At 38.4% G+C, this 13,505-nt stretch overlaps 1 protein-coding gene across 1 annotated transcript in view; it reads left to right on the top strand.

The window, feature by feature from the left end:
- Positions 1 to 13,505, top strand: part of STK39 (serine threonine kinase 39) — a gene marked incomplete at both ends in the record, with an annotated part of 60,555 nt that overhangs the window by 33,252 nt on the left and 13,798 nt on the right. The window contains 3 exons of the mRNA XM_009080266.1: positions 5,303 to 5,425; positions 5,554 to 5,586; positions 7,531 to 7,598. Coding sequence (XP_009078514.1) covers positions 5,303 to 5,425; positions 5,554 to 5,586; positions 7,531 to 7,598 — 224 coding nt within the window. The remainder of the gene's footprint in view (positions 1 to 5,302; positions 5,426 to 5,553; positions 5,587 to 7,530; positions 7,599 to 13,505) is intronic.

Below are 13,505 nucleotides of genomic sequence, written 5' to 3'. Positions count from 1 at the left end.
TTCCTGCTCTCTGGGGAATATGGGATTGGGTGTATCTTGACTACTGTACTAGCAGAAAATAGCTGGAGGGCATCAGTGGTAAAATAAAAGGAAATTTTATCTCCAGAAAAAGCCAGCTGCAGTATTTCCAGAAGGATATGTATGTTTAAAAAAAAATTTAAAAAATGGATTGCCTTCCGTAGATATACAAATGCAAAAAGTGGAGAACAGCACTGACTGTTCTTTAGTTGGAAATTAAGAGGAAGCAATGTCAGGGCTCCACAAAGACCTTTGCAGATGCATTTTAATTGGATGAAGTCTACATGTTTGCTGCTTTCCAGGAATTCAGGAACAAATTAAATTTGGGCCCAAAGCTTCCTGTGTATGGAGAGCAGCAAGGCACCTTCCATGATACTGCATATTAATGCTTATTAATGCTATCAATTTTGCTTATGCAAATGCATCCTATTTACCATAGTTTCAGGTCACCGTAATCTTTCTAAGGACCAGAGTTTAAAAATGCTGTTTTAAATCTATCCAGGACTCCATTACAAGGATTCAGTTGCCAGAGACTTGAACAGAAATACCTTAAATAATTCAGATAGTGAGAAAGTCAGGATTACTAGTTCAGGCATCTTCCTGTAGGATGAGGAAAAAGACAGTAGATGCATAATATTACTCTTACCAAAATGATGGATTTGTAATGTGGTCTAGATCATGTGCTGTACCATGTATGAAATGCAGTAGTGCTTTGTGTGTATACATTTGTATCCCACAGTGTATCCTATTTATTTATTAAATTTAGACACTGAAATAAAATACTAAATCTGTAAGTGGGCCTTTGCTGTCTTGGGCAGTTGTGAATAAGGAAGGAGAAAGATCTTCATGTTCAGAAAATGTTCATTCCCTTCCTTGTCACCATACAGAAATAAACTTGTAAAGAGATTGCAGCAGCTGGAGAATCAGTGATAAATAATAGATTCTTCTTTCCCCAGTCCCTAACATCTACGTATAGTGAGCACATCAGTGCCTGGAAGACAAGAATTTATGTTTTGCTTCCTTATCCTGTAGCCTTCTTTTTTTCATCAGGCTTTGGGAAATGCATCTGCATTCAAATGCTGGAGTTCTCTCTGTTGGGCTGATCTGGGCTAACCTTCAGTGGGTGGGATTTACAGTTGCCCTGTTCATCTGGTTGAACAGACATTCTCCTGGTGCATGCTGTTATTGTCTGGGAATGTTAAATTAGCTGTATCCTACTTTAAAAGGGTGGGGACAAATAGTTATGTCAGCAACTTAATTCATTCTCAAATTTTTGTGACAGTGTTGTATTCTGGAATAAGCTTTAACCAGCAGCAACATATACACCTATAATAATATGATGCTTAACATGTTGTGGTGGTCATGTTGTTTTCATACACTGAATTGACCAAGCATTCCGTTGTGACTGATGTTCGTTGTGTCTTACTTCCACAGCTGGAGTGATGTTGGCAGTGGCTCGATAAGCTTTTCCTCCTAGAAAGCTGCTTTTGTGTTGGGTGCAGTTTAACTGCCCGTCATTCAAATTCATCTTTTATTCTCTGATGCTCTGATTTATGTGAAATATGTTTTCTAATAGGTTTTAATTTGTTGGGTAAAGCTGAAGGCTTTCATTGCTTTGTTTATTAGCTAAAGTTATGATTCAGTTTAGTTCCTACTTTGGAAGGATCATTTAGGTTTTAAATCACTAAAATCCAAATTAGAATTGAGCATGTTTTAATTTGTTTTCCTTTCTCTCTGAAATATTTCCTGAGAGAGATACAATCCTAGCATAAGAAATTATTGATACTGTGTATTTTGACTGCAGCTGATGGAGAAATTGCATTTGTATAGCTACTGCATGCAATGTAAAACAACTTCCTTCTTATTTTTGTAGAGATACAAGAAGTTTGTTTTGGTTCCATGCCCTGTCTTGGATTTGCTTTGTGCCCTTGTATAAATTGCTTCGTTTGTGTACTTCTGTATTTCCTTCTGTAAAATGTAAGACCTGTAGCAGAGTATCAGGAGAAATATGTAGAATATTCTCAACTGCCTTAATGCTGTAATTATTGGGGTGAAATGCATGCACGCTGCTGCCTGTGATATCACTCTTCTAGTAGTATGTTAAATAATAGCCAGAACAGAAATTCAAGCTAATGTATTTCCATCCAATATGTGATTAATTACATGTTTGTGATGAATGAAGAGGTGATTATTTGCAGACATGGTGTGCCACTCATGGTCTGCCCTGCACCTAAGTAGGGCAAAACCAGGCTTCTTATCAAAAATTTGCTAATTAGTTCACTAAGTGATGCAAGTGTTAAGCACACCCACCAATTAAAAAATTTCTTCCTGTGAATATGTGCTGGTGGGTATCAGTCAGTCTGAAACAGAGTGCAAGTAAACTTGTTTTTCTGCCTTCAGAAACCTTTCAAGAAAATAATTTAATTTAACACAGTATTCTGCTTTGTAGTAACTTTCTTTTCCTTGAGCCATTTGTTTATTGTTTATTAAAAGGCAGTCTATTTAAAAACTTGAAATGCACTTCATCTTCATCAGTAAAGCTTTCTTCCATAACTGTCTGCAGATGATGCGAGCATCATTAAGCTCCATTAAAATCACTCTAATTAGAATGAGTCTTCAGAACAACTGAAAATGGTAGCAGAAGAGATTTTGATTGGTGCACGATGTAGTTTGTGAATGTGTCTGTAAACCATTCTAATCTATTCTGTTTAAAAATCAGGTTTGTAGTTGTGGCTGATGTCCTCTTGTAGGTTTTTATATAGCCGCTGGGAAACTGCTTGTGCTGTTAAACAAAAGCCTACCTCAGGACTTGAAGGATAATAAATTACATCAACAAGCACCAGGCAAATTGCCTGCTAGATTACCTTGTGTCTGTGATAATCCCTGAGGATGTAGACAGTAAGAGCTCACTGATTGCAGCTGAGTAAGGAATTGCTGTGCTACTGCTTCCTTTGACTTCTACTTGGTCCTCCCTCCCAAACACACACAAGCTTATACCAAGCTTTGAGGCAGCTGGGCTAAAATTGATGCAATAGGAGCCTGGTATGGAAAACAGGGAAAATAGTGCAGAATTTGTCCCTCAAGTGATGGAGTGGAATATTCTCCCAGTGTCCTTCACAGGTTTCCCCTCTTCTCAGTACAAGGGAGTACAAAATATGGAGAAACTGAGTAGGGCACTCTAGTTCGGTTATGCAGGGAAGAAATATAAGGGAGGATTATCATAAGGACTGAAGAAGGTACAGAAATGTGCTGAGGTTCTGAAAACTTCACCCCTTCCTCTGATTTAGCCTTATATGTGCAAAAGGGAAGGGAGAAGAGCAGTTGTGTGTTTGGGAAGTGAAGGAAGAGGGGGGGGGGGGAAAAGTTGAGACAGACATCAAGATAACTACTTGTGTGAGCACAGGGTTTTGAAAGAAGGCTCCTAAGTTCATACGGGCTCATATGGTGTCAGGCCAGCCAACTCCAACTTGTGCTTGGTCCAATCCATAGAGACAAAAACCAAAAGTGCACATCTCTCTATGAAAAGCTGCTTTGTAAAAAATATGTTAGTACTTGCATCACTCAGTTTTCTTGGAAGCTCATGACCTCAGACTTATAGTGTTCTATACTATTTTCATGCCACGTGTCTTACTGAAATAGTACCTGATGTGATTTAGGAGCAGCTGGAATTTGTCACATGCTGCATCTCTCTGCACATTGTGGTTTGCAGCAACTGGAAGTGTGTAGAGCAGGGAGAATAGCAGTTTAGTCTTTCTTGAACTTTATGTTAAAGCTCTGCCAGAGGAGGTTTAGGTTAGATATTAGGAAGAAATTTTTTGTGGAGAGAGTAATCAGGCACTGGAATGGGCTGCCCGGGGAGGTGGTGGATTCACCGTCCCTGGTGGTTTCTGAGATGAGACTGGATGTGGCACTTAGTGCCATGGTCTAGTAACCACGGTGGGGTTGGACTTGATGATCTTGGAGGTCTTTTCCAACCCAGCTGATTCTATAATTCTATGTTGAGAAAAACAGTCATTTTTCCAGTCAGAAATCAGGGGTTTATATTCAAGTTTTTTCCCTGTGTTGTGAGGTATCTGTGCTGGCAGAATGGGTTTCCATTGCTGGCACCGGACATCAGAATGGTAGAACCAAGTTCATCAGTGCTTAGTATACTTCGGTGCAAGACATGATGACAGGAATCTGTAAAACCAAAGTTGAACCGGGCAGTTGTATGTTGCTGTGGATACTGGCAAACAGGATATGCAATTTTGAGCTAAGACCATGTACTAAATACTTTTTTAAAGAAGTTATTTTTATTTATATCTTCTCTGGCAGTTGTTTTGGGCCTGAAACTGCTTTTGTCACAGGTTAGCTCGCTCTTTTGTGTGCTGTGAACACTTAATGCTTTGTTCCTTTTCTTCTCTTACCAATGTACAGGCTGTTTTCTGGGATAATTTTTTCTATAAATGAAATGGATATGCTTTAAACTTTCCAAATGTATAATACTGGGGAGCTTACCTGTAGGAGCATTTGAAGTTGTGCAGTGGGAACTGGATATAGGTTCAGTGGTGTGAAATAATTAGAGAAACTGATTCTAATCTAAACACCAGCAGGGCTGCTGCTTATTGGGCTGTGTTTCCAGCCATCTCATGGGGCTCAGAATGCATACCAAGGTGTGGGAAGAATTGTTGGATGAATTGTTGTAGATAGAAGATAGCATCAGAAGAATATTTGATTTTCAGATTTAGCTGCTGCTGGATACTTCTATTGTGCCTCATTGGACTGTTTGATCTACAGGAGCTTGTGCAGCTAGTTTGGGGTGGTGCCTGCCTTCCCAGTCTGCACAGCTGCTGCTTTTCTTTTTCTTTTTTTTTTTTTTTAATAAAGATAACTTTACTTATAAAGGATTCATAACACCTTTACATCTTTAATTGTTCTGCTAAAAAGCCTTGAAATGTGTAAAGTTTTTAAGACTTGTGTCCCAAAGACAACCTTGTCTATGTAACTTCTACTTCCTTGAATAGCTTAATTTAATTTCAGGCAGTAAGCAGTTGTCGTCTACTTGAGCTTGTTCCTAAATGATTGTAAAATATATCCCAGCCCCATTTTCCTATAGGAATTTTGCATAGCTTAGCTATTCCCACTAGTTCAAGGATGACCCCTGGGGTCAAATATTATTAGGATATGTTACTGACTACTGCAGCAAATTATTGAAAGCACATAGAATAAAAATAACACAGAATTGCTGATTAACCAGAAATAAAGACTAAAGATGTCTGTGTAATGCTGAACAATGCTTTGGTAGGTCAGACGAGTGCCAGGTTCCAGTGGCCATCTCCATAAAACAGAAGATGGGGACTGGGAATGGAGTGATGATGAAATGGATGAGAAGAGTGAGGAAGGCAAAGCTGCTGTTTCTCAGGAAAAGGTACCTTCTGTTTGTACCAAGGCATTTATGCTCTGCAAGATATTCTGTCTTTATGTTAATTGTTAGTATTTCTGGATCCTTATTGCATAAAGCTGCATAGCTCATGTCTCACTGCATTTGTTTTCCAGTCACGAAGACTGAAAGAGGAGGAGAACACAGAGGTAAAAATGTCTTTATAAATTTTTTTTCTTCCAAGTGTTTGAGTGAAGGAATTTCTTTTTCTGCTGTTAAAAATGTGAATTGAGGTGGGAGTGTTATTCTGCATCCTTGTATATCAAGTACTTGTGAGGATGGAGCTGTATGCAGTTGTGCCTGTAACAATGAACTTGAGTACACAGTGGATAAGAGGGATAGGAAATTTAAAGTCATGTTATGTTTGTGCCCAGGAAAATTCATTAAAATAGGAAATTTGACTGTTTTTATTGAATCTTCATAACTGTATCACACTAATTGCTGTCTTTTTGTCAGAGTAATGGTGGTTGTGTTGGAGCAGCCAGAAGATCTCCAAATAATTTCTCATTCTTAGGACTTGTATCATGACATGTAGCTTATCATTAAATTGCTTCATCCCATATACAGTAAAATAGTTCAGTACTGGAGCATATTAGATTAATTCAGAGGAGTAAAACACTATATTGAATTTCATGGCCCTGTGCTGAGAGTGTAGGAAGCATTGCTGCTGTGCATAATTGCTTAATAGGATTATGACTTACAGACAAAAGGCTCTTTTTATAATGTCCATTCCTTGAGTGGTTGACCCTTGCCACTTCACCTGCAGTTGTAGATTCTCTGATTTTCATTGGTGTCATTGAAAGCTTCTAAAAGACTAACAGCTTCCTGCCGGATTTGGTCCTGTTAGCTCCTGTGATGACCCCAGTCTCTCCATTGCAGACCGAGTTTACATAGCCTTTCAGCACGTGAAATACCTTGTGTAAGCTGAGTACAAAAAGGACTTTCACCTGACAGTCTTTGTGTCTTAGTTACTTAGTTCTGTAGTTTCTGACTCAGTTTATACAGGTAACTCATAATAAAAATGTTGCTTAGTTTATGAAAGAGAAAAATACCTCTGCTTGAAGTCTTCTGTTGATTTTTATTTCTTTTTTCCCCTAAATGCTCCGGGAGATGATTTGGAACTAAGACTAGATCAGCTTGTCACTGTTGGTGTGTGCCTGTTGAGTCTTTAGGATGCACATTCCTATCCATTGAAACAACATGTCTGTTGAAGATGCAGAAATAATGGTAGTAGTTTATACGAATGGAAGGAATTTAATTGAAGCAGAAAAAAATCTGCTCCTGTTTTAGTGATAGTGATAAATAATTTTCAAAATATTAATGAATGTTTATTGAAAATAAACGGATAATAAAATGGAGATTTTGTGTAACTTTTTTAAAAGTAGCTTTGATATGTTAAACTGTTGCAAAAGCAATCAAATGAGATTTGTGATCCAAGTCTTTATTTTGGGAGGACTGACTATAACCTTTGAACAGACTTCTGTGAGTGGTGACACTGTGCCAAGTTAAGTATGAAATCATAGTAGGGTAGAGGACCTGGAGGTACTCTGTATGTAGGATGCACTTTTACTTGAGACTTCATATAAATGTTATTTGAGAGCTGGGGAGGCTATCACAGTATGACGGAGGAGTGATGGTGTGAAATGTGTCTGTAGTCCTGATTTTCTCTGTGAAAGACATCCTCTGAGCTGTGATGCCTGCTTTAATATGCCACTAGCTCTTTGCATATGGGTAGAGGCCAGACTTCCTTAACAACCAAAAAACTGTTACACACAAATAGTGTGAGTAGCAGTTTGGTATTCCACTGTATGCATTTAATAGGTTATTGGAGCTTTGCTGCAAGGTGGAGTAAAAGCTCTTACACTCAATGCTTTCATGCAGGCCTTATCATTTGTATCTCTGTAATTGAAATATGGCAGTTCTACTGGTATCAGCTGTATTTTAGACTGCATAGCGAAAGTGTTTAAAAGGTTTCTGAGAGTTAGAGAACATGTTAAATATTCTGTGCTAACTTCAAACAGCATGGAAAGTTTTTTATGATTTTTTTTTCCTTTGGCATCCTTTATAAGACTTTTTGCTTTTCTCTTTAATAGTCTCAGCCTGCTGTTAGTGATGAATATAGTGAAGTTCCATGTGCAGTGAATCTTGTCTTAAGATTAAGGTAAGAGATTCTTCTTTTTATTTAGCTGTATTATCTTGATTTCCCTCATTACTTTCATAATATTAACCAAAAATCAGTACTAACATCTTTTATCTCCCAATATGACCAGTATGAATAGTGCTTCTGTGACTAATTGCTGTCTTTTAATTGCTTACTGAAATAGTGTAAAATGAAAAGCAGAATATGAATGTGGCTTCAGGCTAAGTGTACCCTTCATTAAGTATTTTCTTTCTTTTTTTTCCTTGCAATGGAGGATCACAGTGAGAGATTTTTAATGAGTTTCTTTCACACTTCAGCAGTCAGCCTCTGACAGAAATAAACCATAGCTGTATTACAAGTTGCCTACTCAAAACGTTTTTCACTGGCAAGTTTGATCAGCCACTGTAGAGAAGTGACAGATATTTTAGGAAATGGATACAAATATGTTGTCTGACTTATACTTAGTTAAAATGAGTCAGATTACCTTTAATTTAAATCAGTTTGTAACGAAGATTTGAATTGCTTAATTATGCAGTCTAGTTCTTGGATAAAACTATTTTTCCCTAAGAGCCTTTGATAACTTTTTTATGTATTTACAGCCATTTTTCTTAGATAAAACTTAGATTAAAAACTTACTTAGATAAAAAACTTAACTGCCACTCACTTTAAAACTTGCTTACATCCAGTTTGTGTGGACAGTATATCTATAAGAAGTTGTAAACTCTTAATTATTGCTATAGGAAAAAGTTAAATGTTACAGGGTTTTTATGCTAACAAAAAGATAAGAAGTCAGAAATAATTAGAAAATTACAACCAGTGTATTAGAAACAAATGCCAGATTTATGCATAACAAATAGCTTTAAAACAGTAACATAAAAAATTGTTAGTGTCCTGTTTTCAGCTGTTAGTAAGCAGAAAAAAAACAACCAAATTCCAAAATCTATTATCTTCCCTTTTCTTTGACAACTTTTCTAGTGACAGCTGCAAAAAAATGCTTGGCTGCCAGAGGTTGTTTACAAAAGGGAGGAGTAATAAATTTTATTGTGGGCATAGGAAAGACTTAGAGATTATTTGGAATCGTTTTAGTTGTCTAATTTACTTAACTGCCTAGTTATGCCATCAATATTCTTTTTCATCTCTCTGCTGGCAGGTAGGGGAAACCATTTACAAACAGACCAATTTATACTGCTGTGTTGATGTACCAGTGAGGTGCTTTGGGTATTTATAAATTATAGTGAAACCTACAGAGTGATTAGCTTCTACCCAATTACTGGCGGTGTTGACATACTCAGAGGACAAACATTGTGGTACATTGAAATGTCAGGGATAATGCTTCCAGTTGTCTGCAGGTCTTAAGCAAAGGAAGACTGATTCTGGGAGACTTAAGTTTCCAAGCTCTTATTTACATGATGGACTTTTGTTCTTCTTAAGGATCCTCTTAATTCATGGGTGAAAAAATTCCTGCTCCCTACCCTCCCTAAATGCAAGTCTGTAGTAACTAGGTTAATGTGTTATAATTATGAAGATTTCAGTGGTTATTGGTAAAGAGAAAAGAAACAAGAATTTCAGTTTTAGGAACCAGAAAGTTTCCTTTAAACAGAATTAAATAGTCTTGAAAAGCAGATATACTCTGGAGCCTGGGAACACTTGGACAAAAACAAAAATCTGATGCATAATTTTGCAGAGTGGTGTGAACTTGTGGCCCTGTGTAAGCTCTGGCTGTGTCCTGTCACAGTGGTAGGAGTTGGGAGATAGAGATCTTTGCACTATGTGTCTGGCTTTCCTTCTGATGGGAGCCTGAGCATGTGAGTAGGGTCAGAGCTAGCATATAATCAATGTGTGTGTGTGCACAGGCTATACTAAGTCACACGCTTTGCTTTCAGTTGGCACTTTGCAAAGTGCTTATCTGAGAATGAAGGCTACAAGCTCCCAATACCTCTGCTCAGCGGTGTAGGTTCAGAGGTAGTATTTTAGCATTTCTTTATATTTGCTAAATAAAAGGCAAAAGTTATTTTGTTAATGGAGCAGTCGGTGGGTGACTGTTAGATATGTTGTGTTTAGCGAGGTCCCTGAGCTGTTGGGCTTCTCCTTCACTGTTGACCTCAGGAGAAGAACAGCTGAAGCTGCTGTGAACATGATAGGCCTGAGCAGTCTGATGAATACTTATCAAGATTTATATTCATATGTCTTGGTCTTCAGTAAATTAATGGAAACTTTATTTGGGGAATGGAGCTGATGAGTATTTGTTACCTTTTAACGTACTACTTACATTGCTTCTATTATTGGATTACCTGTGAGGAGTTATTGCAGCTCATTTGCCTGTTGGTGTCAAGTATCTGTCGGTATATTGTTAAAAGCTTTTAATCATTGACCTTGCTGTAGGCTCATTAACAGTGGCTCTGGCCTGGTGGTGAGTGGTTGTGCCCGAGAGAAGAGGACTTCTGGTTTTTGAATATTTGGGTCTAGGTCTAGCTGCAGAGAGCAAATTCAGAAAAGCTCTGGAGAAGTAGTGACTGTGGTAACAGTGTAATGCTGCTTTGTGGGCATAGGATTAGGAGTCTTTCTCTTCAACCCCAAGGTCTCGATACTTGGACTTCACCACTCTGCTAAACAAAAGCCAGGGTAGGTTTGAGGTTGGCATTCCAGTGAAGTATTGACAAGCTTGTACCACACCCGGCAACACAACTGACAAGCTACAGAGATCCTGGTTTAGGAAGACAGTGGTGTTCAGAGTATCAAAGTGCTAGTGCTCTAACTATTGCTGTAATCTGTTTTGCACTAATCCAACTGCTTTTTCTGTTCCCTTAGCAGAAATGCAGTTGTATGGGTTTCCTTCATAAAAGTATGTAAAATCATTTTCCTGTTGTGGTTTAGGAGTGGTATTCCCCAATTTAGTGTTTCCACTGAGCCCCCTGAGACCACGAGCCACTCGCTCACTCCCCTACCCCCTCTCCCTGCCACAGGATGAAGGGAATTGGAGGCACAAAAGGTAAAGATGAGGGGTTGAGACAAGAACAACTTACTCAAAACCAGCAATGAAGTAAGAAAATGAACAGTAACAAAAACTATTAAATAAGAGTGTACAAGACAGGCAAACAACTCACACATGATCGCTCACCATACTGAACCCAGCACTGCCCCATCGGGAGTCAGAACAAAGGGTACCCTCTGTTCCCTCTGCATAGCATGAGGTGGTATAGAATAATCCCAGGATCCTAGTGTGCCCTTCCTGGCTGTTGTAAAAGTTAACCCTGTCCTGGCCAGACATGTAAACTTGGAGGCCCTCAGGCACTCACAGTCAGTCCTGGATTACAGAGGAAGTTGCCCTCTGCATCCCAACATGTGCAGCTGTCCTTGTGCTGGGATCACTGCAGAGTGAATGAGCTTACATTTAGGGCAGCTGTATATGAAGAAAGATGTTCTGGCCCCAAACAGCTCTCTCTTGTTGTAATTAACGAGTAAATGTTTTTTCAGCATCTTTAAAATTACTGCTAGTTTTGGCATTTGTAGCCAATAAAAGGAGTGTAGGTGACTTGGTGTGTGTCACATAGGAGTCCCTTGGGATTGTAAGGCAGTAAACAGCTAATAACCTCACAGAGTTTTTTGCATCTATCCACCTTCACTGCAGATGTAAAACTATTCTGTTAATGTCTTCTGGTGAATGATCATTAAATCATTTAGCTGATAGAGACTAGAGCATATCACAGAATCTTTATGGGATCTGTTAAAATGAGCTGTAAGTTGTAAACCATATTAATAAGGAACAGGTTAGCTATAGTATGATGGTAGAAATAATTTCCTGTGATGCTTCATCATCTACTATTAAATAACTTCTGAAGTATGGTTTGATATTCAGATAAACATTGTGAACATTAGGTGCCACACTTGAAGACTCAAAGATCAGTATATCATCAAAAATGTAGATGATTTTGCTTTTAAAATAATGCACTTGAGGCAATCAAATTATATCAATATAATCAAACTGCAGTAGCTTGATGAGTTCAGAAGACACTGGCTTCAGATGCTGAGAATTGCTGTTTAAAACAAAAGGTTCAGAACTGAAATGGGTAAAAATGTAAATACTGGCAAAATATTGGAGGAATGAATTGGCTGATGACGATGAGAGTGGAAGGGAATTAAACATGTTAAGAGAAGGCTCAGGAAGGTCTCATGGCTTCATTGCTTCCCCAGAGAGGGGTCATGGGTTAAGGGGACAGCAAAAGGTGAGTATCTCAGTTGGGAAGGAGCCCTTGCTGTGTGATAGAGGCTGGCTGGGTAAGGACCTAAGGGGAGAAGGCCTTTCCCCAAGGTACTCAGACAGGGAGGGAAGGTGGAGAGAACTTGGATGACACTTGTGGGTGCTGCTGAGTCTTTAGCTGGGGAACTGCCTTGTTTGCAGAGAGTTTGTCATGGAAGTTGATGTAGACATTAAGAGCCTTATGAGCAGGAACAACTTAATATGAGGCTCAGGAGTGTGGACCATAATGTTTAAAGACTATTGCCTGGGGATTTGGGAGTGAGAGGGGCCGGGATGGGGTGGTGATGGGCAGGAAGAAAGTGATCCTCTGCTTTGTTTTGGTTTTTTTCCTGTTCTACAGTGAGGCCATACTATGACAAAGCCCATCAAATTCTAGATGATAGTTTGCGTTTCTTTCCTGGCAGTATGTTGCACAAAAGGTTAATAGTACCCATAAAAATTAAAAATTACTTTCACAAAGGAGAAATTTTGTCAAAAGAATTAATGCATTTCAGTAGTTCTTTACCTTTATGGTCAGGCTCTGTTTTTTTTGGTTTTTTTTTTTTTTTCCAATCAGATCAGGGCTGGACTCATGCAGTAATTGAGTAGGGAGTGCTAAATTAACACCAGCCTCTGTTTAGTGCAAATGCCTTGTTGATCAGAAGCACATCTCCCATTCTGAAATAATCTTTAAAGAATCCCATGGTACTCTTTATTTAATGCCCTTTATTTAATTTAATATATTAATATTTAATATTAACCTGTGTTTAATACCTTTTTGTTTTAATAGTTTTCTCAGTGGGACTAACCTGTCAAAATACTCTACTGTCAGAGTTGATTCTTCAGTCAGAGATGGCAATTTCCAATTTATTTTCTATCTTTAGCACTGTTGTGTCTTGGAGTATGTTGCCCCAAAAGTGAAATTAGCAGCAGTCTGTTTTAGATACTTCCATGCAGAGCTTTTGAAAGGCTCTAGTATTAACTGCTTAATACAGACCATTATTGTTTTAAAGCTCAAATGTAGTTAAGAGACTGTGCTTGAATTTTGCAGTGAATTGACAATACTTTTGTGTCTTGATCTGTTCCTACAGTGTGTAACAATGATCCAGACTGAGTGATCATTATATTGAAATGCTGATACTTCTGTGTCCTCAGCCTCAAAGAGAAAGGGGTAGTTGAGAATAGGGAGGAATGAAACCTCTAATCCAGATTTTCCCTGGTAAGGCTATGCACACCTTGTGTGTCTTGGCAGCACACCCTGGCAGGAACTCTGCCAAGGGCAGTTGAAGGCAATTGTCTGTGATTTAGTCCTCGGACAGGACTGTTCATACCATCAGGAAAAGGGGTTGGGGAGGAATTAGCACCCTTGATTGGAAATTTTCAGTCTAACTACCAAGCTGTTACAGTTACAGATTTAGGAAGGTCACTGTCAGAGGATTTGACTACTTGGATTAATAATATTTCATGTTAAATTAGGAGACTTGTTAATGGTTAATAGTTAAGATTTGCAAATTATCTGAAGCAATCTAAGATGGTTAAATTAGCTACTATGACAGGGAGATAATTTACTGATGGTAATTTGGAATGTCCTAGGACCTAATTTAATACAGCTCTACGCACTAGATGTATTTAGCCTATGGAAGAACAAAAGGAGCAAATGGACATTTTTTACAGACAAATGGGGTATTTCT

Source organism: Acanthisitta chloris, unplaced genomic scaffold (assembly GCF_000695815.1).
Source record: "Acanthisitta chloris isolate BGI_N310 unplaced genomic scaffold, ASM69581v1 scaffold17788, whole genome shotgun sequence".
NCBI lineage: Eukaryota > Metazoa > Chordata > Aves > Passeriformes > Acanthisittidae > Acanthisitta > Acanthisitta chloris.
The sequence above is the reverse complement of the archived record's forward strand: the minus strand, read 5'-3'. Positions and strand labels throughout refer to the sequence as shown.